The 26,360-nt window shown below is 40.9% G+C and overlaps 1 protein-coding gene across 1 annotated transcript in view; it reads right to left on the minus strand.

Moving 5' to 3' along the window:
• Positions 1–17,068: 17,068 nt before the first annotated feature.
• The window catches only part of PPP1R14C (protein phosphatase 1 regulatory inhibitor subunit 14C), a 51,501-nt gene continuing 42,209 nt past the window's right edge, over positions 17,069–26,360 (minus strand). The window contains exon 4 of the mRNA XM_066546970.1: positions 17,069–18,395. Within this exon, the coding sequence (XP_066403067.1) occupies positions 18,321–18,395 (75 nt within the window). The 3' untranslated portion in view covers positions 17,069–18,320. The remainder of the gene's footprint in view (positions 18,396–26,360) is intronic.

Raw genomic sequence — 26,360 nt, forward strand, 5'->3', positions numbered from 1 at the left:
TATCATCTTTTTGCAAAAGTTCCATACCTTCTCGGTGATTTCTCACGGGCAGCTCCTCGCAGCACAGCCAAAAGACTGCAGCTCTCCTCTTGACCAGCTTTTATAGCACTCATCCTTAATGGACACAGCTGTGGCCTATTAAGGGCAGGGCTGCTCCTACTCTTTGGTAATTAGCACAGCTGCAACTCATCAGGGGTGAGATTGCCTTCTGCACTTTCTTTATTCTCTTACATTCTATCCCCCCACAGAGGTAAATGCTGGTTTTAGAAATTGGTTAGATTAAATGACCTCCAAGTATTCCTTTCAGTAATGCTATTCAACTTTTTTCTTCCAAGAACTCCTTACTGCATCTTATTGAAGATTCCCACTTTTTAAAGATAATCCTGAGCTATAACCTCACCACAATATCAGTTTTCACTTGTGTTGTACTTACTGCATTTAACAGGGATCCTTCATGCAACCTTTGGGGTTAGATTAATGAAAATAGGATGGGGCTATGGGGTTCTCCCCACAGCAGTTGTTGGAGGCTCATGTTGTTCCTCCACACATTGCAAAATTGGCTTCTTTTGACAGAGGAACAAGTCCTTGATGTCAGAGGGAAATTCACGTTACATACCAGGAGAAGAAACTTCTCCTTTATTAGCCCTCCCCATTCTCTCTCTGAGACAAGAGAATGGCACAAAGGCTGTGAACACTCATCATCTGGGAAACCAATCTAGTGAAGTCAGAGCAGAAAGTGCTGTTTTACCAAAACTAGTATGTTCTGTTTTGTTTCCTAACATGTTAATAACTGCCAACATTTTGTATGTCAGTTTTATTTAACCATCACAGAGTACTGATCACTACCAGTGCGTCAGGTGTTTGATGTAATCCCAGATCAAGTTCCTGATTTACAGCTCCCTGCTCCCTCAGCTCTTATCAGGGCTATCATTTTATATGTGGAGTCATAACTGTTTTGCTCTTACATGCATCCCTGAACATTCATTTATTCTGAATGTCATATGCAATTTTTTTTTTTTGCTCAGTCACCCACTATTACAAGGTTCTTCTACATGTCTTCACAGCTGGTTCTGCTTCTTACTAATTTGAACAATTTAATGCCATCAGCAAATGTTGGCAGCTCACAGCTGACCCCTTTTCTAGGTCACACAGAAATCTGCTGAACTGCACAGACTCCACAAGCTTCTCTGGTGATTTTTTCTCCAAACCAAGAACTGCACACTTTCTTCTGCCCTGGCTCCTGACTTTAAACCTGCGTAAGGATTTTCTCTTCTGTGGGTTGGCCAAGAATGATATTCCAGGAGGCAGCAAGTGAATATGCTCTACTCTGTGCTGAGATTCAGCTTGTTTGGGCTCTGTCTCTCTGACCTACTAAACTGAAACCACATCTCTGAATTCCTGTAACTATGTTGGTAACTACTACCCTACAGACAGGAGATATACTGGTACATTTCCTGTTTGCCTACACCCATTCCTCACGTGCCAAAGGCCTGCTAAGTTAAAAGAGGGTCTACAAATACACCAGTGTTGTTTTTATCAAGATGCTGTTCTCCTGGTTTCAGGGCAAACTAGAGTCTGTTGTGTAAGACTGCTGCAGAAATCTTTCCTGCTTAAACCTGACTGCCAGGCACCAGCCACAACATGGGTAATTGAAAGCTGAGAAAAAAAGACATTACTTCTATCACATCTTCTTGTTTACTGTACGGGGTTTATTATTTTTTCCACATGGCTCTTCCATTTATTTACTACACAGAATTGTTGGGTTTTACTTCACAGTTACTTTGGTTTCACCTTTATTTTTCTGCGTGAGGTATGACTTAATCCCTGCTCTGGAGACAGAATTATTTGCTTCCTCCAGTGTTTTTCAAGACTGTCATCCTATAAGATCTCCAATCATGTCAGAAACATTCAGATGTCAAATGGGGAAAAATACATACAAACCCTGCCAGAGTTTAGACATGAAGCTGACTGCTGCACTTGCAGAAAAGTACACCTGAGAGCCAGACTGGTTTGCCTCTTTTACCATCTGCAGCACCAGGAAAGAGGGAATATTTTGCCCATGGCACACACTTTCAGAAAGCAGATTAAGAGTCAAAGGGGAAAACTTCAGGTTGTCATCACAGACTTAAAAATAAAGGCTGCTTTGCTGGACAGTGTTTTGGGTCTTCTACCATGACCAAAATCCTTACCTCTTTTGCCTTTCAAATCTAAAATACAGTGACCCTAAATCTTCTCAAATCAAATGCTTTTACCAGCATAGTCACAGGAATGCTCTCCACAACATGCTCTTGGTTCCTTCAGAGGAGCCAAGGAGATGCTGGCTGGAAGGCAGTCCAGTCCCCATTCACAGCAGGGCTATCAGTAAAACCACATCAAGTCAGTCTCAGCTTTGTCTATCTCAGCCCCAAAGACCTTCAAAACCCCTCTGGGTGTCTTTACTATGCAGTATCCATCTCCTTTTACCTTGGCTCCAACCCAAGCACCCCATAGTGCAGTCTGTGGGCATCACCACTTGAAATACTGGGAGATATTTGGGTCCTGCATTCTTTGTAACTATTTTTCAAGTACTTGAGCACTTCACCATTTTCTGTGTCGAACATGGCTGCCTCCTCTCTCTGTCAGCACATCCATATTTACCCTCAATTTCTTTTAGCAGCTACCATACCTGCAGGATTCCTTCTTTGTTACTCTTAAAAGCCTGCCTCAAGTCTTTGCTCCAGCTGGGCTTTTGTCTTCTTGATTTCATCCTTAGGCACACAGGGCATGCCTTTATACTCCTACTGTATGTCTCCATTTCCATCTTCTTTGTGATCCCAAGTCTCATCCCAGTTGTCTTGAAATGCTGTTTTTCAGACACATCCAGCCTGGGGCAGACAGCTGGTATGAAAAATTACAGCCCAGTCATATGGTCCAGTAACCAAAATGAGCATCTTGTAATGAGCAGGGTCAGGAAATGTCAATAATTAGTAACTCTAGCCCTCCCACTTGTAATTATTTACTGTCAGCTATTGCAGCCAGCACTCACTATGCTCTGGCCATATAATCCTTTTAAGCAACCCTGAAGTGTATTTGTGTTACTCAAATAAATACAGTACTGATTTATCCTAGCAAATGAGTGCTAGTGCTTCTCTCTTTAATATTATTGCATTATCTTCCACTGTTTCTCCAGCCCTGGACATTTAGAATTTATTTCTAATATTTATATCTTCTTTTCCCTGAGCCACACCTCATTTTATGCTTTCTAGTCGGTGACAAGATTTTTATTACATCTGATGTCACTTGCTTGTACTCTGTTCTACTTTTTTTCATTTCATCTCAAGCTGTTTCCTGCTGCTCACCTGCTTCTCCCCTGCACCTCTCTCACACAATCAGTTCCTATCTTCATATTTCTTCTCAGAACAGCTCTTCTGGCTTGACACAAGCTCTTGTTCATATAATTTTATTCCAGAGCAATCCCTGTGTCACACATTGTCTTCCCTCCTGCTGTGGGGAGAGGCAAAGCTCAAGCGCAGCATTTCCCTAGGACACATTTGCTCTCCCCTTTGTCCTCTGTGCTAACCTCATCCCTGATCCTTATGGCTGGGCAGCCTGTGTTTCGCAGTCCAGACCCTGGTGCAGAGATGTCCTCAGTCCACCCACAGAGCCAACCTTTCTTGACTCTGGCAGAGCTATTCCTGCCCTTTGGCTTCAGTGGACAGAGGGGAGATGCTCTAAACAGGGCTGTTCCTGCATCCAGGCCTCAGCTGGGTGTTGAGTTAGTTTGGTTTTTTTCCTCCTTCCCTGCAGGGACCCAAGATCACTATTTTACATTCCACAAAAGCCATTGGCCTTTCTTGGAAGATTGAGGTCAGGAAGCCATACCCACTCCTCCCACCCAGGTGCTGTAAAGCCACACAGACAGCTGCCCCTTGCTGTTTCTGGATGCCACCAGCAACAGTGGGAGGGACACTGTGCCACTGTGGCAGCAGCCAGGAACAATAACATACCCCGCAAACTTGGAGGCAAAGCCCCCTGCCCTGTACTTCCTGCATTATCTTGGGCAAGTCCAGTTGCTCCACAAGCCCTACTGAGAACAGAGCTTTCCTGAATCTACCTAGTCTCACACTGGCCTATGAGATACCCTGAGAATATACGGAGCACCATGAATATTGATAAGATAAACACAAATTTGGAATAAGAAATCGAGAAAGCTGCCAGAGAATGTTTTCTATTTTCTGTGCCTGGGGGAAGCACGATCGCTATCCATTCGCTTTGGCAACATCCACCCACACAGAAGGGAAAATAGAGGGAAGCTGGCAGAGCGAGAGCTCCAGCGTAGGTCTACAAGGACATACCATAGCGAGATTTGCCCACAGCAGATGCATCTTTAGAAAGGAAAGTGCCTGGCTCCCATTGTGGCTACCCAAGAGATAGACCCAGGTGCTGCCAAGCAGCTGAACCTACAGGATCATCATTCTAAGAGCACCATCCATTTAACTGCGCAGTCAGCCCCACATAAAAATCCAGATCAGCCAGATGGTCTCCTGTCACTGTGCAGACCACTTGGTATGAAGCAAATGGCCTTTGCACACTTGTCTTCGGAAATGTTGCCTAATTTGTTTTCACTGTTTAAAAATTGAGTGCATCCTCAACACTTTAGCTATTCCTGTTTCATTCTGTTAGTAAGTATTAAATATTTAAAAAGGTCTTGCAAGGTACCTTCTAACAGCAGGTTCAGTTGTTGCTGTGCTGAACATAAATAATTTAACCCCCTGTGGAATAAAAATGAAGCCTGGATTGGTGCAGTGGTATAACCTTTATATTACACCTCTGTGTGCTGGCAGATGGGAGACTACAGCAAGGGGATTCAGAGGCTGCAGCAAGACTGCTCAACATGTAAGGACTTCTCTGCTCCCACCTCCTGCCCCTGAGACCCCAAAAATGAGCTGCCTCCTTTCCCCTTCAGCTCTCCCCCTTCCCTATTTGCTCCACACAGCTGGGAAGGCTGATTGCCACTATAGGAACACTGCAGAAGTCAGCAGTCCTGCCGCCCCCAGGTAAGTGATGCTTTATCACAGCAGCAACAGGCTGACAGAAAAGGGATGTGCTGGAATCTCCTTGTGCATGGAAGGGGTAAGAAACAGCGTTACCACAGAAGACAAGCTGTACTTTGGCTTTTCCCCCCCTCTCATAGAAAAAGCACTTTCTTTCAGAGGGACTCTCACAAATATTTCAGCTTTTATTGCTAATAACAGCCTTGCTTGCTCCTCCAGCAGCTCCCCTTTCAGGGGCATCCTCACAGTTGTTGGTTCATATCACCAGAGCCTTTGCAAGGGATCCAGATTTCCCAGACAGCTTTGCCAGCAGAGCAGAGGCTCCACCAAGCCCCACAGCAAGAGGGCAAGCCTCCCTGCAAGCCTCCACTGGAGACCAGAACAGGCATGCAACAAGCAGCTTTGTACCTCTGATTTTTGACCCATCAGCTTGTCTGGATGTGTCCAGTGGTGTGTTCACAGATAAGCTGACCAGGAAAGCATCAAGCCATCAAGACAAAAAAACTCATGGAAGTCATTTTGTGTCCCCACAACTAAGGTGAAGGGTGCTGGGACTCTGTAAATACAGCTCTGAGTATTTGAACAAGACAAGAAACTTGAATTTTGTCAAATTCTAGTTTCTGGCTACAAGCTTCTCTCTCTCTATTTTTTTTTTTTTAATTTACAAGTGCATAAAACCGTAACGAGGAGAAGGGAAGCAAACAAAAAGCAAGTAAATTAATACAGATTTAAGTTCAAACACCAGCTTTGCCTGAAATAACCTGGCATTGGGAGGCACTGCTGGGTAACAGTGCTCCAGACAACGCAGGCAGAACTTTAAAAATAGTAACATGGGAATTATTAGCACACCAGCTTGCTATTCCCCTTCAGCTCCGTAACTCGAGAGGGCTCTGCTTCTGTTAAGCAAAATGCAAGGCACGTCCCGTGGGCAGCATTAGCCCTGTGAGTACAGCACTTCCCACACTGTTAAAAATAACCTTCCTTGTCTCTATGCGCCGGACTTCGGGGTTGCTTTTGCTTTCTGCTTTACAATATCAACACAATTTCCAGGCAAGCTCAGAAAATCTGCTTCATCAAGGTGAGAGTGAGGTGTCCTGTGATGAGAGTTAGGTGACAGACATCCTGTTTATGGCATGCAATCGATCAAGCCAGTGAAGTGTTTCATGCCACCACAATGCTTTGTGGCCTCAGCTGCATTTATCCTGGCAATATCCCTGTGACAAAGCCAGCCCTGGACCATTAGTGCGAGGGGGAGTTGTTGCACAGAAACAACTGTCATAAGGCCACACAGAAGACTGCTGGCACAAGAGCAAGCCTAAATTACAGTTTCAGGAGATAATATCCTTTATCAACTGCATTTTTTTTCTTTATTGCAGCCCAAGCTCATTTGTATTGGGAGTTCCTCCCTGCCAAAGGGGAAATCCCCAGCACAGCACCCAGGTGCACCAGAGCAGTAATAGACTGGGAGATCCCTGCAATTGCTCACAGGAGGATGCTGTGCAGCTGCTTGGCTGGAAGCACCAGCCCTCAGCTCGGACAGAGACCTCGCAGTGCTGCACAGCACTGAGATACTAGAGCTGAACAGAGCCCTGGGGACAGGAGGGGGGTGAGGCAGGAGGCAGTTCAGTCACCCCTCCTGTCGGCAAAGAAGAGCTGCCAAAGCAGGAGGCGTCAGATCATGCGTGAGGGATGGCAAGGATGGCCACCAGAGCCTGAAGGCTAAAGGGACAAACAGTAGAGTGTCCCATGGGGGCAAGCACAGCAAGGAGCAGTCTGGACTTTCTCTGTAACAGGTCAGGAATATTTTATTTTACTTTTCTACTGACCTGGATCAAGCCCTGGTCCAGTGCACGCTACTACCACCTGAAAGCAAGTATGTCAAGGCAGCATTACCTAACCACAGCAGCCAGTTAAACTGAAGAGCAATACATGAATCCAAAGCCAGACTGAGCACTGAAGAAACCTCACATGTGCTACTTCCTTCCCAGAGTATCTATAGGGTTTTAATAGTGTGTTTGAATAATCCGTGTCTTTTCAGGCTACTCGCTGGGCTGGAAACCTTGCAGTCAGGCACTCAGGTCTCTCCTTACCCACCAGCTGGGTCAGAAAGAGCTCCACAAGGTTTTCTGCCATCTCCCAGGCAAAACCAGTGGGGCTAAAAAACCAAGAGATAATGGCTTCATACACAAAACCCTTTAACAACACATCAGGGTCCAACGTTTCTTATTTCATTCAAGTCCATTAAAGCCAGCTCACACAGCAACTCATCTATTGCACTTGTCAGCAAACACTGTTTGAAGCTGACCTTCACTCAGACCACAGCATCCCAAGATCCAATTACAACTCCACTTCCTCCAAGCCCATCCTGAGCTCAGAAATTCACCATTTGGCTTGAGGATTTCAAGCTCTGTTTGCTGACAGTGAATATTGCACACATGAGCCTGACTCTTTATTCTTAGCTAGTTACCAGCAACTGCCTTTGCTTGGTTCATTGATTTATTCTCTTCCTTAGGCTGCTCCAGATGACCTTGCTCTTCTCCATACACCAGGAAGACCATCCTCAGCAGCAAAAAATATTCATATGTCCTGAATTGAGGCAGGCAACCACACCAAAACACCTCTCCCCACTTCAAATAGCAGAAAGTGCTGCACACATGCCAGGGACAAAGGAGGAAGCAGTGGTCAGTGTAAAAGGAGTATTTTACATAAGGGTACCTTCTGCAATTTTAAGAGTTCTTGGGGTAACAGAAGGTCATTTGAGAGGGTGGGGTTTTTTTCAAATTTAATCCAAAATTTTTATGAGGGAAAAAGCCTTTGGCTTGCCCTAAAAATCAGATGCTAGCATTATCCTGTCAAAATATGGCAGTTTATTTAACTATAAAGGCTATCTTTTTTCTTTCCTCTCTTAATGCTATAGCACCAAGCAGTCACAGATCATCTTACCTAGGCATGTGCTATTTGTTCATCCATCAATATTCCAAAGGTTTTCAAGAATGGCCAGCAAGCTGGGAGCCTCAAATTTATGGTGCTCCAGGTGTGAAAGAGTATTATTCTAAAAATAAAGGCCCATTTAAGGTGCCCCATGTGGAACACCAATAAATCAAGGCACTTCAGTCAGTAGTTATTATGAATGCTTCAGCCTTTGGCCTTAACAAGGTTGCAGCAGAATGAGCAGTGTTATTGTTAGTAAGAGAAAATCCTCAGTCTGTGTAAGCTTCAACCTTGACTATTTAGACTACAAGAACCTTGTACTTGCCCATAGAGTATTCCTCTATGGCATAAAAAAACATCATATCTCTAATGTTCTGGAAGGATAAAGATTATTTTCCCATTAATAATAATAAATACCTTAATCCTATTTAAACCTTTGAAATATATCCAAACAACAATAGTGCCTCAGCAGGATTCCCACTTGTTACATCTGCCACAGCTCCTTCTTCACAAGTGATCTTATACTGCACAGTTCAATTTTTTCAGAGTTATTTTAAAAACACTACATTATTTATGACTCCTGCCAGTGAGTCATAACTGAGAGGTGATGGAGGATGGAAAAAGATAGAGAAATGTGAGCAAAGCTTCTCAGCATTAATTTAGGTGTTTACCTTAAGCAGTAAAACCTCATTAATCCTCAGAATTTAAAGAGGTCAGTGTGCTGTCTCTGATGTGTTCAGCCTAGACAAGGCCTTTGCTACCAGGAGGCAGGTCCAGCTGGAAGGGAAAGATGTTAGAAAGCCACTGAATCAGCCAAGAGATTCCCTGCAGATTTGCTTCATTTTTCCAAGTCACTGCCAGCTTCCTGTAGTTTCCCCCTGAATGCTTTTGACATATCAGCTGCTGAAAGGACCGACTCCACTCCTTTAGGGAACTAGAAATCAGGGAATAAGGAAGGAAAAATACTGAAGTACCATTAGATGTCTGTCCTGAGAAGCACTACCATTGAAGTTTACGAGGGGCGCCGGGATTTCCTTTCCTTCCTTCAAAGAGATTGATCACGACCTGCTTTGACAATGTGATCTGACATTAGATAGAGGAGACTAATGTCAGCAGACTGTCTTACACAAAGCTTTTTGCACATTGACTGTCCAGAGCTTTGTGAGGAGGAGAGGAAGTGCTGCTCCTTGCTCCTGGCACTGCTGCTGACAGGCTCACCTGACATCTGCAGGTGGGAGCATCACCCGTGACCAGGCTTTCAGCCAGGGGCCTTGCTGACACCACTTTAAGTGAGAGCTTGTGAGAATCTGTGTGTTTTATCTGAGTTCCAGCTGGAGCCAGTAGGCAGGCTGTGCTCACTGGAGTCTCTTTCCCTAAGTGGTGATGGATAGTACACTGTCATGATCCATGTAGGGATCATACAAGTAGTAGGAATTAACATCCAGTTTCATGGCAGTGGGTAAATGCAAAATGCTGTCTTATATCCTCTTGTGGGAAACATTTCTCCAAGATCTGCAACACAAGAGACAGATGACAAAATGGCAGACAGAGATTTTTAGGTTGGAACAGAATGGATGGGGCAGAAATCTCAGCCTTGACCCAGGTCAGTGGGCACCAGAATTACAGATGAAGTAAAGAACTAAATTCTGTTTAATTAATGCCAACAAAGAGGGAGGAAAGTATTTTGTGGTCTTTAAAAACAAGAGCTCAGTCATTTGCTTATATTTACATATGTCTAAGTAAATAACTTCAAGTCTTTCATATGCTGCTATGGCACTGGCTTCTGGCTCAGCTTCAAGTGGTCTGACACCACATAAACCAGTGGGGTCACCTGCTCTTCCATGCAGATCGGGTCTTTCTCTGGGAACTCTTTCAATTCCTTGCTCCACCCTACGAGGGGGAGGGTTCCAGTTTCATTTGAACAACTCCCAACAGCACTCACACAAATCTGGTAAGATAGTCCCTGTCCAAAGATGTATACAGAAATTAACTGCTGGTTATCTGTTTCCCTCAGCACTACTGCACTCCCAGATCATGAGGAAAAGATCTGTGGATAACTGAACCCCACACCTAACTTTCTGTCATTTACAGAAAAAGGATATAATGAAAATGTTGTCATTTCAGTTTGCTGCCCCTATGGAGCTCCCCACAAACATGGCATAGAAAGCTGTGTACCCATCTCCCAAATGCCATTACACAGCTCTGAAACCTTCTGCCAAGTTTTGAGCAACTACTATTCATTTATTAGAGTTGTTTGCTCTCAGTAAGTGACCCTTTTAAAAATGAAGAGAACTCAAAAGACTTTTTTGATTTGTAGGGAGCCCAGAATTTGACAGCCTTCTTCTCTCCCCAAAGGGCAAAATTTGGAAGTATAATTGCTTGGGGTGTTAGCTAGGCTCCACTGCAACTCACTTTCAATCTAAACACATATTAAAAATGAGCTTGCTTCTCTCTGTCCTCAACTATTAATACCAAAAAGAGAGAGCTGGTTGTTTCTAGTACTCACTGAAGAACTGCTTTTTTTCCACCAGGGTCCCTGTATACTGCAGTAAAGCAGGGATGAAGTGTATATAAAAGCCCCCATCACCAACCTAATTTAAAGGCAGGTTGCTTTCCAGCTAATGAAATGAGTAGCCTGCATTGAAATGGATAAAGAGAAAACCACTAAAATAGATAAAGAGTAAACCATCTAATGCCAAGCAACACCAGGATATTTTAATTTTACCTAGCTTGTCTGCCTCGTAGGGTTTTGTGCACAAGCAGGCTTGAGCTTCTACCAGCACAGGGGGAGCTCCATGGGCTACATGAGATGCATCCAAAAGGGCACTGTAGCAGATCAAGAGTAATATCAACTCCAGCATCTACAGATGTTATTTCCCTGATTGTCTCTGACTTTAATGCTTTTATCACAAGCCCAGCATCTTTCTGAGAATTTCTGCTCCTGAAATTGCTGGAGCTCAGAAAGGAAGTTTCAGTCGCCCATCAACAGTACGAACAAATTACAAGTGGTCCCTGAGAAAGCAACTCAAGGAACAATCAAAGCATTATAAAATATTCAGGACTCCAGCCTCAGAGTGCCTGTTTTACTTGTCTTATAATTCCTGAGCACTTGAGATGAGCAAGGTTCAGACAGTGAGGGAGCTTTGAAAGAAGTGAAAGAGCAGCATATTCCTTGCCTGCTGCTTGATCTGGGGCCCCTGCCCCCCTGCATATTTGACAGTTGCTCCACCATTTCTAATTAACAAGACCCAGTGGTTGGATACAAAGGACAACCCCAAACTGATTTTTTTTTAAAGCCAACCTCAAAAATTAGTTCCATCTGAGATTTTTGAACCAAATCTCAGAGTTTTAAGTGCTTCAATTTGGGTGCTTAACTAAAATAAACACACTCTCCTAGGGAAGAGTCTGCTTGTGTGAGAAGGAGATGTGAAATTCAGGAGTGGGCTGGGCATGATAGCCTAACTTTCTCCAGCAAAGAAAACACAGCAATACTGTGGGTTAGTCTGATTTATTTTATCTCTCTTGAATCCCTGTCTAGTTATCTTTGCTGGTGCTGCAGATGTGGCATAATTTTGACATACCTGAATTTCTGTTGCAAAAGGATGAGAGCAGAAGAGGAAGATTTTGAGGGAGGGTGAAAAGTTGTTAGAGCAGATACTAAATGTTACTATAAATAAAAACTGTAAGAAATACAAGTACTAAATTAATTAGGAAACATCTAACAAGATTAGAACTGAAAAAATCATGCAAATTTCAGGAAGCCCTCAGGTTTTCCAGATTTCAAAGGTAACCAAGAGAGGAAAATTATCACTTCACTCAACCCTGGCATTAAAACTTTTATTTTTGAGAAGTTGACATATTTTTAAACACGTTGTCCTTGTGCCAAGCACAAAAAACCCAGCCTCAGACTGATTAAGTGCTGAGCTGAACATACAACTTCATAGATGAAGAAATAATCAATACTTTAAATATCAGCTCTTGGCCAAGGCACATCAGAGGACAAAAGAAAGAGCCAACACATGAGGCAAATTATTAAAATTCTAAGGATTTACCATTATAAAACAAGCACTACTGTGGTACATTGTTGATATGGAAACAGAAACACCTTTGAGACAACTCTAAAGAAGGGAATCTTACAAACTAGTTATAGCCTTTTTCCAATATCAGATAATTTTGTACCTGGTTCTAAGTCTAAACCAGCCCCAGAAAAATTCTCCAAAGGTGCTAAAGCTTTTCTTATGACTATGAAACATATATTAAAAGGTTAACTGGAGTTCAGGAGGCATAAATTAAATTAGTTCAGAAAAAAGAACATTGAACAGCTTCATTTTCTCACAGAACCAGACACTGCCAGTTGGTAACAGTGTATTTACAGCCATACCCATTTGAAAGGCATATTTTTTAGGTACCTACATCAGAGGAACAAAGTCATTGGTATGTGTGGGCTGGTAACAAACTACTGCACTTCCCAAATGAAAACATGCTCTTTCCTGATTTAATGCCTGAAAAACTGCAGTATTCCTTAGTGGCAGTGGCAGCAGAGACTGTGCACATCACAAGTCTGCAAAATGCAAAGTGAAAAAGGGAGATGACACATCCTACCAACACTGCCTGAAACACTGGCTTCTTAACAGCCCAAACATTGGATTCAGGATTAAGCAATTTAGCTGGTCTGCAATTACAGAAATGTGCTCATATCTGCAGTACTCTTCAAGGACCAGTACTCACCACCACAGGGTCCCTGCCTGGACCAGCACAAAGCCCAGCAGAGCCTAAGAGAAGTAGATTATTCTCTGACAAGCACTGAGCTCAGGAGACATGAATCTGGTTTTATTTTTTCTTTTCCTAAAGGACACAAGGAATGTGTCCATTTGGTGAGTTTGTGTGTCTGCACCATTCAGCCCTAGTTTCATCATTTACACTATACCCTGAAGTTTCTAAGCAAGAACATTTCTATGGCACTGCAAATGCATCTTCCAGTTATTTGGGGGAAAAAATTAAATACCACATTTATATTTCTTTCTCAGAATGTAAGAGAAACTGATTACTCCTAGGAGCTTTGTTCTCTTCCTATAGTCTGTGGCTGAGTTGCATACACACTCTGATGAAAACTTACTCAAGGAAATAAAGAAATAATGCAAAAAGTGAGTAAACTCCAGCAGTATGAGGCCATAAATCAGAAGACACTAAAATTTACAGCATCCTTTCTAGTATTTTGGATTGATTTGGTACTGACAGCAGAAACACTGTGGCAGAAATAGCACCATGACACATTTCCATATAGTAGTAAGTCTTTCTCCTAAGAGAAATAATTGAGCTGTCAAACTTGAAGGAATAGGGAAAAATAATGCAGACTGTTGGCAAACACATCATGAGGTACAGGAGACAAAGGGTCCCAAAACTGACTTAGTAACTATTGCTTTGGCAGGCTTGAAATTAAGTCTGGAAAGACACAACAGAAAACATGCAGTTTGTAGGGTTAGTGGCAGAAACTGGGCACAAAACTTTTGCAAGAGCCAAAGCCTTGCTGACACTGAATGTAGGATCCTCCTTTAGGAAGGCAGGAAAGCCTCTTGTGCTCTCATCCCCTTTGGCCCTAGAAGGGGTGGTAAAACAAGACTCTGTCCTTGAAGAGGATCAGCTGCTACATTTTTTGCCAAGTAATTATGGGCTTCAAGTCTAACCCAGTAATATACAGTTAGGCAGACTGAAACCTCTGCTAAGGGCTACCACAGGATATTTTTGATTTTGATCTTGGAAGATAAAAAGTTTAACTAAAATACCAGTTCAATAAGACCAATTCAATACTACCAAACAAAAGCTATTAGCTGCACCTCCAAAAGACTTTTTCAGTCTTATATACATTTTTAGGATAACTTTTTAAATAGCTCACTTTCATTAAAAAACTGATGTCAGTTTTTGTTGGAAAACCGTAAAGTCTGTAAACAGTGTAAGTTCATAGAATTTGGCAATTACTTCCACCAAAAAAACCACAAAACAATAAAACCCCATCAGCTCTAGGTTTGATTATTACAAATAGCAATTTCAAAACTTCAGAAACACTCTATTTACACATTGATGACAGAATCCTCCAGTGGCAAAAATAAAATTTGCTGCACTAAGCACTTGTCACATTTTCTCTTCTTCATTTCAATTTCTCTCTGGCTTTCAACAGCAACCTTAATTGCATTCACAATTCCTATTTTCTTACTTCCAGAAAAAATAAAAGTAGTACCATGAAAGTCAAGTAAAAACTAGTTGAATTATATATAAAATGTGTAGCTAGTATTAGTAATCTGATTTAATCACTACATAAGCATGTCATTACATTGCCATAATACATAGAAATCAGTTTCCTATTAGTTTCCTCTGCTTTAACATAAAATCTAGAACCAACCAAAAACCAAAACAAAACAAAAATCCCAAAACAAAACCAAAAACAATAATAGAAAAAAAAAAAAAACCCACCAAACAAGCAAAACCCCACAAAGCAGAAGTCTAGAGTTTTAAGGCCTTTGATTACCTTGACTGAAACTGAGTAACTGTCCAATGACATCTTATCTAGAAAAGCATCCAATTTCCATTTGGAGATACTAATAGATGTCAATCTCACCTATTCCCACAGTAGCAAGCTCAAAGGGCTCATCACCATCAGGATGCTCTATTTTCTTCAACACTTCAAGTTTCCTTCCTTTATCTTCCAGACATTTCTCCTCTTCATGCTTTTCTCCAATACATGAAAGCATTGACATCTCTCATTTTCTTTCCATACAGAAATATATGCAGTAACACAAGACTCTTCTGTTTTCCTAACAGAAAATTTTCTTAGTGATGTTTTTTCCTGGACTTCCCAACATATGATTTCTTTTCTGGCTTCCTCCCCAAATCTCAACACCTTTTGAAAAAGTATTGCATGCAGTTACTCAGTACCTGTATGCAATCTGTGCAGTATACAGTGACAAGTCTTATGCAGCCAAGAAGCAATTTTTCCTTTTGTTACAGCACTTCACCAGAGTTTTCAGTGCAAAATACTGTTTGTTCAGAATAAGACCTGCATTTTCTTCTAGCTTCCACTCAAATAGGTTTTTTGTTGATGTGGCTAGAAATTTTTTTATACCCTGGAGCTGCATGTTGACATTAAGACTGTCTTGAATCTGAAAAACCATTTAGAAATAAATTGCTGAGTAATTTCAATTTCACTTATGCTATTTTACCTACCAGCATAAAGTACTAAGAATTCTTACTAAGACTCTGTGTCAAAGAGCTTCAAGTGCACAAACAGGACAGATATTTTGCTCCTGCTTTTCTTGACCATATTCTCTGAGAATAGAAAAAATCTCCCTTCTACATTCTGCATGATGTTCCCTGCATGAATGGCAACTTCAGGAGTAAACCCCATTGTTGAGGGGGAAGGAACAAAAATAAGGCTGGCAGGCAAATGGCTCATGTCCTTTCTTCTGTGCCACAGGAAAACAGCACCCTGTCACTGCAGCCTCCTGAGGCACACTCAGTATAATTATACAAGCACTTTGCTTTTCTTTCTAAGCCAACTGTCAGGTCCTGCTGTAAAACATGCAAAAGCTAATTATGTCATGAAGCAGATTCCAGAAACACAAGCTCTTGAAGGCAATTTTTTAACACTGCAAGGGCACTTCAATTCCAAAACAAAAACCTCAGCTTCACTATGTATTTATAAGAAGGAACTTCAGTTTCTTTCATTAGCCACTTTAAAAGCCCAGAGGAAGCTCTCATTGCAGCAACTTGGCCCTTCTCATGAAAGCTGTCCAGCCAAGACAGTAAAGAGACTGAGCTGTAAGATTTAATTTCAAGTTGTTTCAGTAACAGAGCTCTATTTATATGCTCCTTGAATATTTCCCCAGAGCCAAGAACACCCATGCAGTATAAAGACATAAAGCACAATTAAATCTTTAGTGAATGGGTCAATTCCCCCCTCAGTAACACCAAGGCCAAGAGTAGCTCCATTAAGTAAAAATTAGTAAGAATGAGACCCCACAAGTCCCCAGAAAAATCAGGCCAGCTGCAAACAAAAGCTATTTAGAGCTTGGTTTTGCTCCCTGACAGTTCTAAGACAGCAAAACCTGTGGTGCTGGAGGAAACTCTTCTCAGAAGTGACTTAGCCCATCTCCAGGAGGCAACAGTAAGGACTGTCCCAGCCTTCACCATTTCTAAGTGCACCACCAAACCTATTAGTTTTAGAAAGGGTACTTTCTGCTACTTTCCACAGCTACTCAGTGCAAGATGAATAGGATAAAAGACATAAATGTGTCATGAGTACAGTTGGGTGGACAGCTTTTAGCCAAACAACATGAAAGAAAAAATATTTGTGGATAGCATTTTTTGCTGTAGGTAATGAGAGATCTGGTATAGTTGCCATTAATTGACATCTGATTTGGCACACGGTTATTATAAAGGGAAAAAAAAGTGATATTTGAAATTGTCAGTGAAGTCACAAAATGCATCAGTGAATGTAAAAATTACTAGAACCCTTATTGTTCAAACTGTGGCTTGTTTCAGACTCCATTTCAATAGAGAACATGAGAATTGCCAGCAAGTCCAAACCAGAGATAAATTGCAACTTCAGCATGATACAAGATTTAAATTTAAAATGCTGCAGGTGAGTATTTTCTCAGGAGTGCGGGAATTTCTTGAGGATCCAAAAAGGTGCCAAAAGGAAGAAAGGTAGAGTGTCTCCTTCTGAAAGATCCCCTTCTGCCACACCTTCACTAGGAAACTGAGAACCACTGAAGTAAGCCTTCCCCTACAGTCCATCTCTGGTGGACAAAAAAAACCCTGAATTTGTCAGCATTTATCTGAAAGAACTTCTAAGCTTTTTTTCCCCCACTCTTTGTTAAATTCCCTAAGGCACAGGGAAGGAAAGCCTCATCTGGAGGAGACTTTCAAATGTGCACCAGGTTACAGGAGTGTGAGTGATACTGGGCAAGGGCTGAGTGATACTGGGCACATTAAAAGCCAGTTAGGGTCAATACAGCTGAGTTCCCATGTACTTACCAGCTTACAGGCTTCTCTTTTTGACAAGCAATTCCATTTATAAACCTATTCAGCAACAGTAGTCTTGTAAAGTGTACATGTAACAAGTCACAAGTTGTTCCATTTATTTGAGTAAATATCTGGTAAATAAAATCATCAGTAAACATTACAAAATTAAATACATTAAAAAAGCTTGCCAGTATACATAAAATTCACAAACATGTACTTCTTTTGAAAAATAAAATATGTTCAGAGCACCCTTGATATAAAATGCCTGACTAATGTCACCTACCAGTAAATGGTAGCTTGTCAAACATTCTAGTTAGGACATTTTCCAGAAGGGAGCAGGGATCTCTGCTCTTGCTCTTACAAGTAAGAGAGCCCAAGTTAAGAAGTCTCCCACTTCTCAGGGCAGAGCCATAAACAAAGGCTGTATTACTCTTTGCCTACCTTTATAGGAGAGGAATCTGCATTTGATTAAGACCACATCATTAAATGCAATACAGTACTTGCAATTCATTTTGGTATCACTGCCTTTCCTCCAGCATAAACCAGCTTTTAAATGCTCATGGACATTTCTCTAGATATCACTCCAGGCCCATTTTCAGTACAGGTCAGCACAGCTCCAAGACACCATGAGGTGGAGAGGAAGCGATCCTGGCAAAGCATCAAAGTCAATCAAATAACTTTTAATTCTACAAATTAAGCCCTTAAAATTCCCAATTTTCATATGCTGCGGTCTAAACAAGGACATATGATGAGATTCTTCACTGGGCTGCTTTAAGGGTATTTAGAAAAATGGCAGCATTCATTTTAGTAATCTAAATTGGTACCTTTTGGTAGCAAATTTGCAATAACCACCGTTTAAATAATTTACTATAACAAACTTCTCCTTCCATCCATGTGAAACAGTATTCACAACCCACTTTAAAATTTATGTACAGACAAGCACAAGAAACTTGACATCCATGAGTTAAATGTACAACCAACTTAAGAAACGTTATCCAACTAGTTGCAAGGAGAAGTCTCCTAGCTCTGTAAATTTACAAGATCTTCTGGTTCACCACACAGGCTTGCTGCCCCTCATCTCTAACTCTTGGATTCTTCACTTGCTTCAGAAATCCTCCAGGTGAAAGTTGAGCAGCATCCAAATTGTTGATATTTTTGATAAAAAATAATTGACACTTTAAAAAGAACCCTTAAAACACACCAAAAAAATTCCTTGAGTCAAAACTGAATAAAATCAAAAAAGTTGTGGAGAAAGACAATTATTTTAATAAAGGTCTTGTATTCAAAGTCCCTTTTCCCTTGCCATGTCTTTTACAGAGTGCTATTACTTTGAGTTATTTATATACTCTTCTTTTGAGGGGGACTGAGTTTCCTCATTCCTCTTATCCGAGTTAGCAGCTCTTTGATAAATTCCTAGGAAAAAAACAGAAAATATAAGCAATTTTAATGGTCCCACAATACTATAATCAAGTTTTTTTAACAAACCACAAATGATACATTTTTATTTAAGCTTCTACTGCTAAGCTGGAATTTCTCTGACCTGATCACCAGGAACCTTATACACATCCTTCCCATCCAGCAGAAGTGTGAACAATGAGCTTTTCCTTGTGATTATGCTGGCTCAGTTATAACCCATCTTTCAGGCTTTTACTGCACAGGGCCTTATACCAACTACTGAATGAAGCAAAACCTATGGCTGGATACAATGCAAACAGTCAAAGCAGCCTTGCACAGCTTAAGCCTGCACAGAAAGCAGCACTCTTGCCAAAGAGGTGTTTCTCTTGCCACTCTCCATGCTGGAGCTAGCATTTTGGTTGGCTGCATAGTGAGCTGTACAAGAAAGCTGATCTGGCTAAAAAACTCAGGTGTTTTTCCTCTTGCCCTGCTACTTTCCAAGCTGGTGGCTCAGCTCTCTGACCTGGCCCACCACTCAGCCCACACTAACACTTGTGTCAGTCCAAGGCAAGGCAGGAACAAGGAGCCAGAGGTAGCACCACTGGTTTATCATGGGTTGAACTAGTTGCAAACTAAGTCAATGACACTACTTTGAAAACAAAAAAACAAATGCCAACACCTCCCCCCCCCAAAAAAAACCAACAAACTAATTCACGGACCAGGCCTTTATACACAGTGATATTTTCCTCAGTTTCAGCAGATTTCCTCTTTTTAAACTGTGTGAGAACTATGTGAGAAGCTTACAGATTTACATCATTCTCTGAAATTCTTCTGGTATACAATTTCTTGCAGGTGCATTAAAAGCTAAATGACCTCCTTACTGTCACATTGAGAAAATAATGTTTATCCACAGTACTGTGTATGAACCTACAAAAAGGTTCTTATCAGCTAGCTGTAAACATGAAATGTAATTATTCAGTTAGGTTGATATGAAAAGCCAGGTTGGACAGGGCTTTGAGCCCTGTAGTAGTGGATGGTGTCCCAGCCCTTGGCACTCAAACTAGGTGATCTTTAAGGTCCCTTCCAACCCAAACCATTCTATGATTCCATGAAACAACTAAAAGCATGATTTCCTGGATGAATGCTTGAAGTTAAAAATTCCAGTGAACAAAGTCACCACTTAAATGACAACAGTACCTTCCAAAAAAGGTCACACTGAAACATGTATTACAAGGTGCTACATTTTGTGTAAGGAAAGTCTGCATAAATGTGCATTTTAAATTAAGAAATATGTCGGGTTTTTCTGGTGGCACCATGGTCCCAAAAAACCAATTTCCTTTCCTGACAGATTATGCACATCTATAGTGAACTGCATGTACTGTTGCACCACAATTATTGTTGCATCCACACTACCTGTGGCTGCAAAGAACAGCAGCAAAGGCAGAGCAGCTACACAACAGTGGGGTCTCCACCCTGAACTAAGCAAAGGCCACTTCAGGAATACATCTATGCATATCAATATCATGCTTCCCATCTGGACAGACAGCCTAATCACATGATCAGAAAAACAGGTTTCTTATGACCCCCAAATCCTCTCCCTCCATCCTCTTGAGGCTGTCTTACTTCACAAAGGCACAAACCACTGCAACAATATCAACTTTAAACTTGTCACAGTCCAGTACTTCTCCACTGAAAAATCAGAAGGAAGAAGACATGCTTACTCTAAAAATTCACAGCTTTCAACAAACTTGGCATTATTTCTGTGTCATCCTATCATCATTGTAAGGATCTGTTAGATAATGCAAAACTATATAGCATGGTGCTGCTTGAAACACATAAACACACTTTAGGATTTTTTACTATCAACTTATATAAAGCCCTGCAGTACAATCATTAGAGAAATAAAGCAGTCTTAGAAGATTTTTACTTGGGATTAGTGTCATTTGTATCTCCTCTCAGCACAAGCCTTTCCATTTAAATAAAACCAACAAACTGTACTCCCATCAGATTAGGACAGCTTTGGAGAAGAATGGGCTGAAGTGCAGTTCTTCCCTTAGAAAAACTTTTTAATTGACTGTTCAAGCCACAAATACTCTGCAAGAAGATACTGCATCTGGAACGTCTCCAGCAGCTTCACTGAAGTAAGAGCCTTATAGGAAAGGACATCTGCAGAGTGGACAGGAACACCTAGGGCACTCTGCAGTCATTAGGGATATCCCACCCTGCCATTCCTCTCTCCATTCTCCCACAGCTCAATAGAGTCTGGAGCAAGTTTCCCTTAGATATCAAATATGGCCAAGGGTCAGTTGCTTTTTAATATGACATTATAGCAAAAGAGAGGAATTCCCCCCCCCCCTTAACTTTGAAGAGTTATCAAAAGCACCTTCTTTTACAAAACAACATATTTGCTTGAAGTTTTCAGGTAAGTTTAACACCATCCAGAAACTTAATGCTGCCAAAATAAACCAAACTGTAGGGTCAACCCCCTAAAGGAGATCTTCAGCAACTGCAACTATTCTTAAGGCAGAGAGGCATTCATTTGAAGTACATATAATAATATTAAAGGCTTTATCCCCAGAAACCTTTTTTCCTTGAAATAAGGGTCTGCAGTACCAAAGAGTAAAACCCAACAAGAGCATTTTGCATGTGGTAGACATTTTGCATAATGCAGTAGCGCTGTTGTGCACTTCCACAGACACCCAAGCCACAGCACTGGTTCAGCACATTTCTGATTTAAGCATCACTTTGCATCTGACACTCACATGGCTGTCATCAACACAGTTGTGCTCTGGTACTTGTGCCTTTCTTGCTTTGCTTTTCCTTCTCCATGAAGGAAAATCAGCATTCTAGAAAAGATGCACATTTTCCCTCATGGAGGCAGGAAAGCAGACTTCACAGCATTTCAGTAAACCTTCACTTTATAACTAACCACTTCAGGTTTATGTCAGCAATACCCATTTTGTTTTCTTATGCCATTGCTCAAAAATTGCAGTGTTGTTCCTTGTGGCCATTTGAGTCAAGACTTAATATCTTCATCTATCTCTACCTTGTACACAAAAATCCTTTTACACAGAGCATTTTACTGAAATCCCCCCTAACAAGATATGCTGAAATTTAGCATCAGACATTTGAAAGCTGATCATGTACTAATCTATGTTAAAAGCACTTCTGTAATGCAGCTCGAATTATCTACCTATATATACTGATTTAATTCATGGAGTTAAAAAACAAGAATAATTCAGTTAAGGATTCAAAAACTTATTCATTATTCCTTGAAGGTTTACACAGGCTACGTGCACTTGTAATACAGAAAAATCTCACACCAGCACTTTGTGCCTTGGTAAATAAAATGAAAAATAAAGTCTTTCGAAAGTGCAAAAATGTATGCAGACTTAGTTTAAATTCTTTTTTACAGATTTTCTGCAAGGAGGCACCCTTATTAAAAGTATTGAGAGTCTTTTTAATTTGTAATACTAAATCATTGTTTCTAGAAGATATCTTTCTAATTCTAAAGGCAAATTTTAATGAGAGACAGACTAAATCTATAGTTCATTTGAACTCATCTATATTCAGCCTTAGGCAAAAAAATAATAAAGGCAAAAAAACAAAGGTGAAATGATAATTCAGGAAAGGGGAGGAAATCACTTCACCTCTCTGCTTTGGTGGTGTGACTCATTGTTTTAATGAGGTCATTTGACAGACAATGAATTCCAGGCTTCCTATTCAAGTCTTCCAATTAATTCTGGAGACTAATTAGACTCTGCCTCTCCAGATTTCTCTTCCTCAAACAGTACACATGTAGTAGGACTAGTTTTTAAACTAAAATTTAGAGTTTCTAGTTCTCCTGCTTCACTAGAGCATGAAATGAACCCTAAGTCAGCTTTCCTTTACAGCTTTACTTCCCTGTAGCCAGGTCAAAAAACAAGATTAACTGTTTGCCCAAGGCTATTTCTTGTAAGATGGCTTTATTAATTGGATGTAAAAACTAAAGTCAGCCTGGAGAGCAATCCCACAGCTATTTGGGAAAGAACCTAAATAATAACCCATCTTACTGCCAAACACCTCTTCCACACAGGCTCAACCCCCCGCAAAGCCAATTGTACAGAGAAAAAGGAACTGTTCTCCCTGCTTTGGGAGAACAGGGCCAGAAGATACCTTCTATTAGCAAGAACCAATGCAGCATCTCTGTAGCCTCACTGAATGATGCCCTCAACATGCCCTCTCCAGTGAGGCCACAGCACCATCAGTGTCCAGAGTACGACATTTTTGCAGCACTTTTTGGTGAGCTCTGCATGAGGCACTAACTACATACCACAAAGCTTAGCTAAAGTTGAGACTGGCAGCCCAGTGAGTCTCCAATTCAGCAGCATGTAAACAAGCACAGCTTATTCTTGTCAAATCACCACTTGCTCTTCCCTTCTGATATTGCTGTGGGTATAAGTTGTGTTCATGATTACTTGCAGAAATGAAAACATGCAACCTTTATTCCCTCCAATGCTGTAGTACAATATAGGGCAGATCTCAGCAGGCACATAAAAAGTTTTAGTTCACTGAATTCAGTGGTCAAATGGATGAACAAGAAATCATGTTTTACTTGAAATGCATCTGCCTGCATTGCTTTTAAACAATCATGTTTTCTAACCTTTTTTCTCTACAAATTCTCTTATTTCATTTCAAGTAATATGGACATGAAATACATTTGCTGTGACTTAATAATTTACCACTCATCAGCTGCCCTGGCTTGCCCAGATGTAAGGCAGCACACTGCATCGAGGCTTTAGGACACATCTGCAGTGACTATTGCTTCTTGTGGGTATCCTACATATTGCTGCTTTGCAATAGAAAAAACAAACAGTAACATTAACTGGAAATAATTGATAACATATTAGGAGCAAAATAACATAAGGTCCTTCAAACCTTATGGTTTGGGGTTATGGGGCTCTCTTTCAGAAGCATTCTATTCATGCCTGTATACTAAAAACATACAATATGTCAATACATACACAAAACAGCTTTTATCTTTAAAACCACAGTGCCTAGACAACTCTAAAAAGTTGCATCACAAGCCTGTCATTTGCTCCAACTAGGAATTAAACTTGGAGAAACATACAGTTAAGCAAATGCATCTCTACCTTTTTCAAAAGTGTTAGAAGCTGCTGAAATAGTCCAACCACTGGAGTAATTGAGTAGTCAGTAATAAAATCTCTGCCAAAGTTCTCCAGAAAATATGCACAACAATTCAACATAGTTTGTTTGCAAACCATATTAAAAATTATTACTAGAAGCTTCCAGCTATGCAACTTCCTTTTATGATGCAATTTCATCTCCTTTTTCTCCCATTTTGCACTAAGTGAAGAATTGTACTAACAAAATAGATTTAATCCTGCCTGAGTGGGAGAGATCTCCAGCTCATTCATCTTAAGCTTTGTATATTTCTATAAGAAAAGAAGTAAATAAACTGCAAATCTAATTTATTCAGTTCTCTTCAAACACTCATTATCTGCAGACCTTGTGTTGCTCAGCTGCATCTTTTGGAGCCAGTGAGCATAAAAATTGCCCACTCATTGGATTTCTCTCCCATATTAGTTTAAGAGTTTCCTTGTCATTTTTCCTGTCATCGCTTTGACTTTCCCACTACTGGAAGCTCTGATTCACATCAGCCATAAATACTTCAAATTTTCTCCAATGCCCAGTCTGAATAAGTGCCCTTGCTGTTACCAATAGCAGAGATAACAGCAATACAGATTTAGTCAGCCTTCCTCAAAATATGTGTCTTGAAAAAACCTCATGGATTTCACAATCACAACTGTCTTCCTGTCCTAAATAAGAATCTATTGTGAAGTATCTAAAGATCATCAAGATTGCAGATTATATTTAAATCTGTTGTATTCACTGTGAACATATTAAGATTCTCCACCATCAGGTGATGACAGAGAACATCAGACAGAGCTGCAACTCAACAAAGGTCAGAGTGGGATTTTCCACAAGTGACATGTGGGACTGTATGAAGAACTGACTGGCACACAGATGATGCAGGAAGAGGATGCTGCTCCCTGCTCCTCTCCAATTACAAAAGTTCAGTTCCAAAATTTGATTATGGCACTGATTTAGCAGATACTAAATCCTTTGTGTACTTAATGATTCTTTATATAAAGGTCCCACATTAAGCATATTTCCATACAAATTAAAACAGCTATAACTGCTACCTAAGAAAAGTTTTTAATACTTTAAAGTACATTCAACAGTCTAGTGAAATTTCCATTAGAAGAAAGGTTTTGTAACAGTTCCTCATTAGTTACTGTCAGTTACTACCTTTGACCAAATTATTAAAGAAGTTGGGAACTCTTTCCATGTTTTAAGTGACCTGGATAACTCAGCTTCCTGATGAAAAGTCAGTCCAGGATACATATAAACATTCCTCAGTCTTTCCTTAACCTTTAGTCTAAATGGAAGATACTAAGCAAAACTGACTTAAGATATACATTTGCAGGTTTAGAGGGTTTTTTTCACAGCTGGGTAAGAGCTTTGAGTCAAGCTTTTTGCCTATACTATTTTTCTTTATGTTCTGAATAGCAGGGACAACATTTTACATAACTTTTCCCCCAGTTAGGGATCACTACCTTTTGCAAATTGTATAACTCTTGATGATAAAACCCCTAGTGCACTTGACAGACTGTATTTCATTGGTCAGGAGAAATTCCATTCGCTCATATCCATTCTCCACAAATCCTCTAAAAATCCTTTCACAAGCCAACTACCTCAAGAGTTTTGAATGGTCTGCAAATATAAAAAAAGATTGCAGATTTTCTAGTCAAGGTGTGGATCCTTATATAGCAAGTTTAAGTCAACTAAAAGGCTCTTTAGACCACACATGACAGGACAAAAATCATTATTTTTAAGTGGCCTAGGCTAGCAGCCATGCAGTATTACTGAGCTCACCATGCCATAGATGAAGAAAAGTTGCTATTGTAAAACAGTCCTGGGATGTGACTCATTTTGGAAACTAACCTCACAGAATCACAGAATCAATTAAGTTGGAAAAGGCCTCTGAGACTGAGTCCAAACTACGACCAAACTACCACCTTGTCAACTAAACCATGGCACAAAGTACTTTTCCTTGAACACTCCATGGTGGTGACTCCACCATCTCTTGGCATCCCATTCCCACATCTATCAACCCTTTTGTGAAGAATTTTTTTCCTAATGTCTAATCTAAACTCCCCTGCCATAGCTTGAGGCTATGTCCTCTTCTCCTATCACTAGTTCCTGGGAGAAGAGGCCAACACCATCTGCCTACAACCTCCTTTCAGCTGGTTGTAGAGTGAGTGGATTAAGTACCCTCTCAACTTGGCTATCTCTATAGATTGTCAAGGAAGATGAAAATTCTCACAGATAAGGGAACTGCCTCCATCCCATTCACAAAGGACTGAAGACACAGGTCACCAGTTCAGTACTAAAATCTCACCTTGATCCAGGTGCCTCGAGGGCAGACAAGGATGTGTCCAGAATGCTGTCTCCTGAGAACTGCCACACCAACTCAATTTACCAGTATGGCACAAATCTTCCCTGTAGTTCTAGAACCAAGGTTTCCAGTGGAACACTCACTGCCATCTGTCATGTATCCTTATCAGCTCTCTGAAATTTGTCCTTGCATTGTGTCAAACTTCACAGCTAAAAAAAAATCATTCATATGGCATGTTTAGCGAAGAAGGAAGAAGAGTAATTATTGGATCTCTGCCTTCTTCCCCTGCCTTCAGATAGCACAGAGATAAGAGGTCAGCACTTGACTGACTGGTAAGCCCTTGGCAACCCGTTCCTCCAACCTAGCCATGACTTCAGCTTTCTCTTACTACACCAGGCTCCATATGCTGCATCCATCTTCACACCTATCTTAAGAAGAAGCACCAAGGTTCAATGGCACTGCTTAGAGAAGGCTGGAGAAGCTGAAGACTTGGCATTATGGCATCTCCATAAAGGAGGACG

This window comes from Molothrus aeneus, chromosome 3 (genome assembly GCF_037042795.1).
Source record: "Molothrus aeneus isolate 106 chromosome 3, BPBGC_Maene_1.0, whole genome shotgun sequence".
Classification (NCBI taxonomy): Eukaryota; Metazoa; Chordata; class Aves; order Passeriformes; family Icteridae; genus Molothrus; species Molothrus aeneus.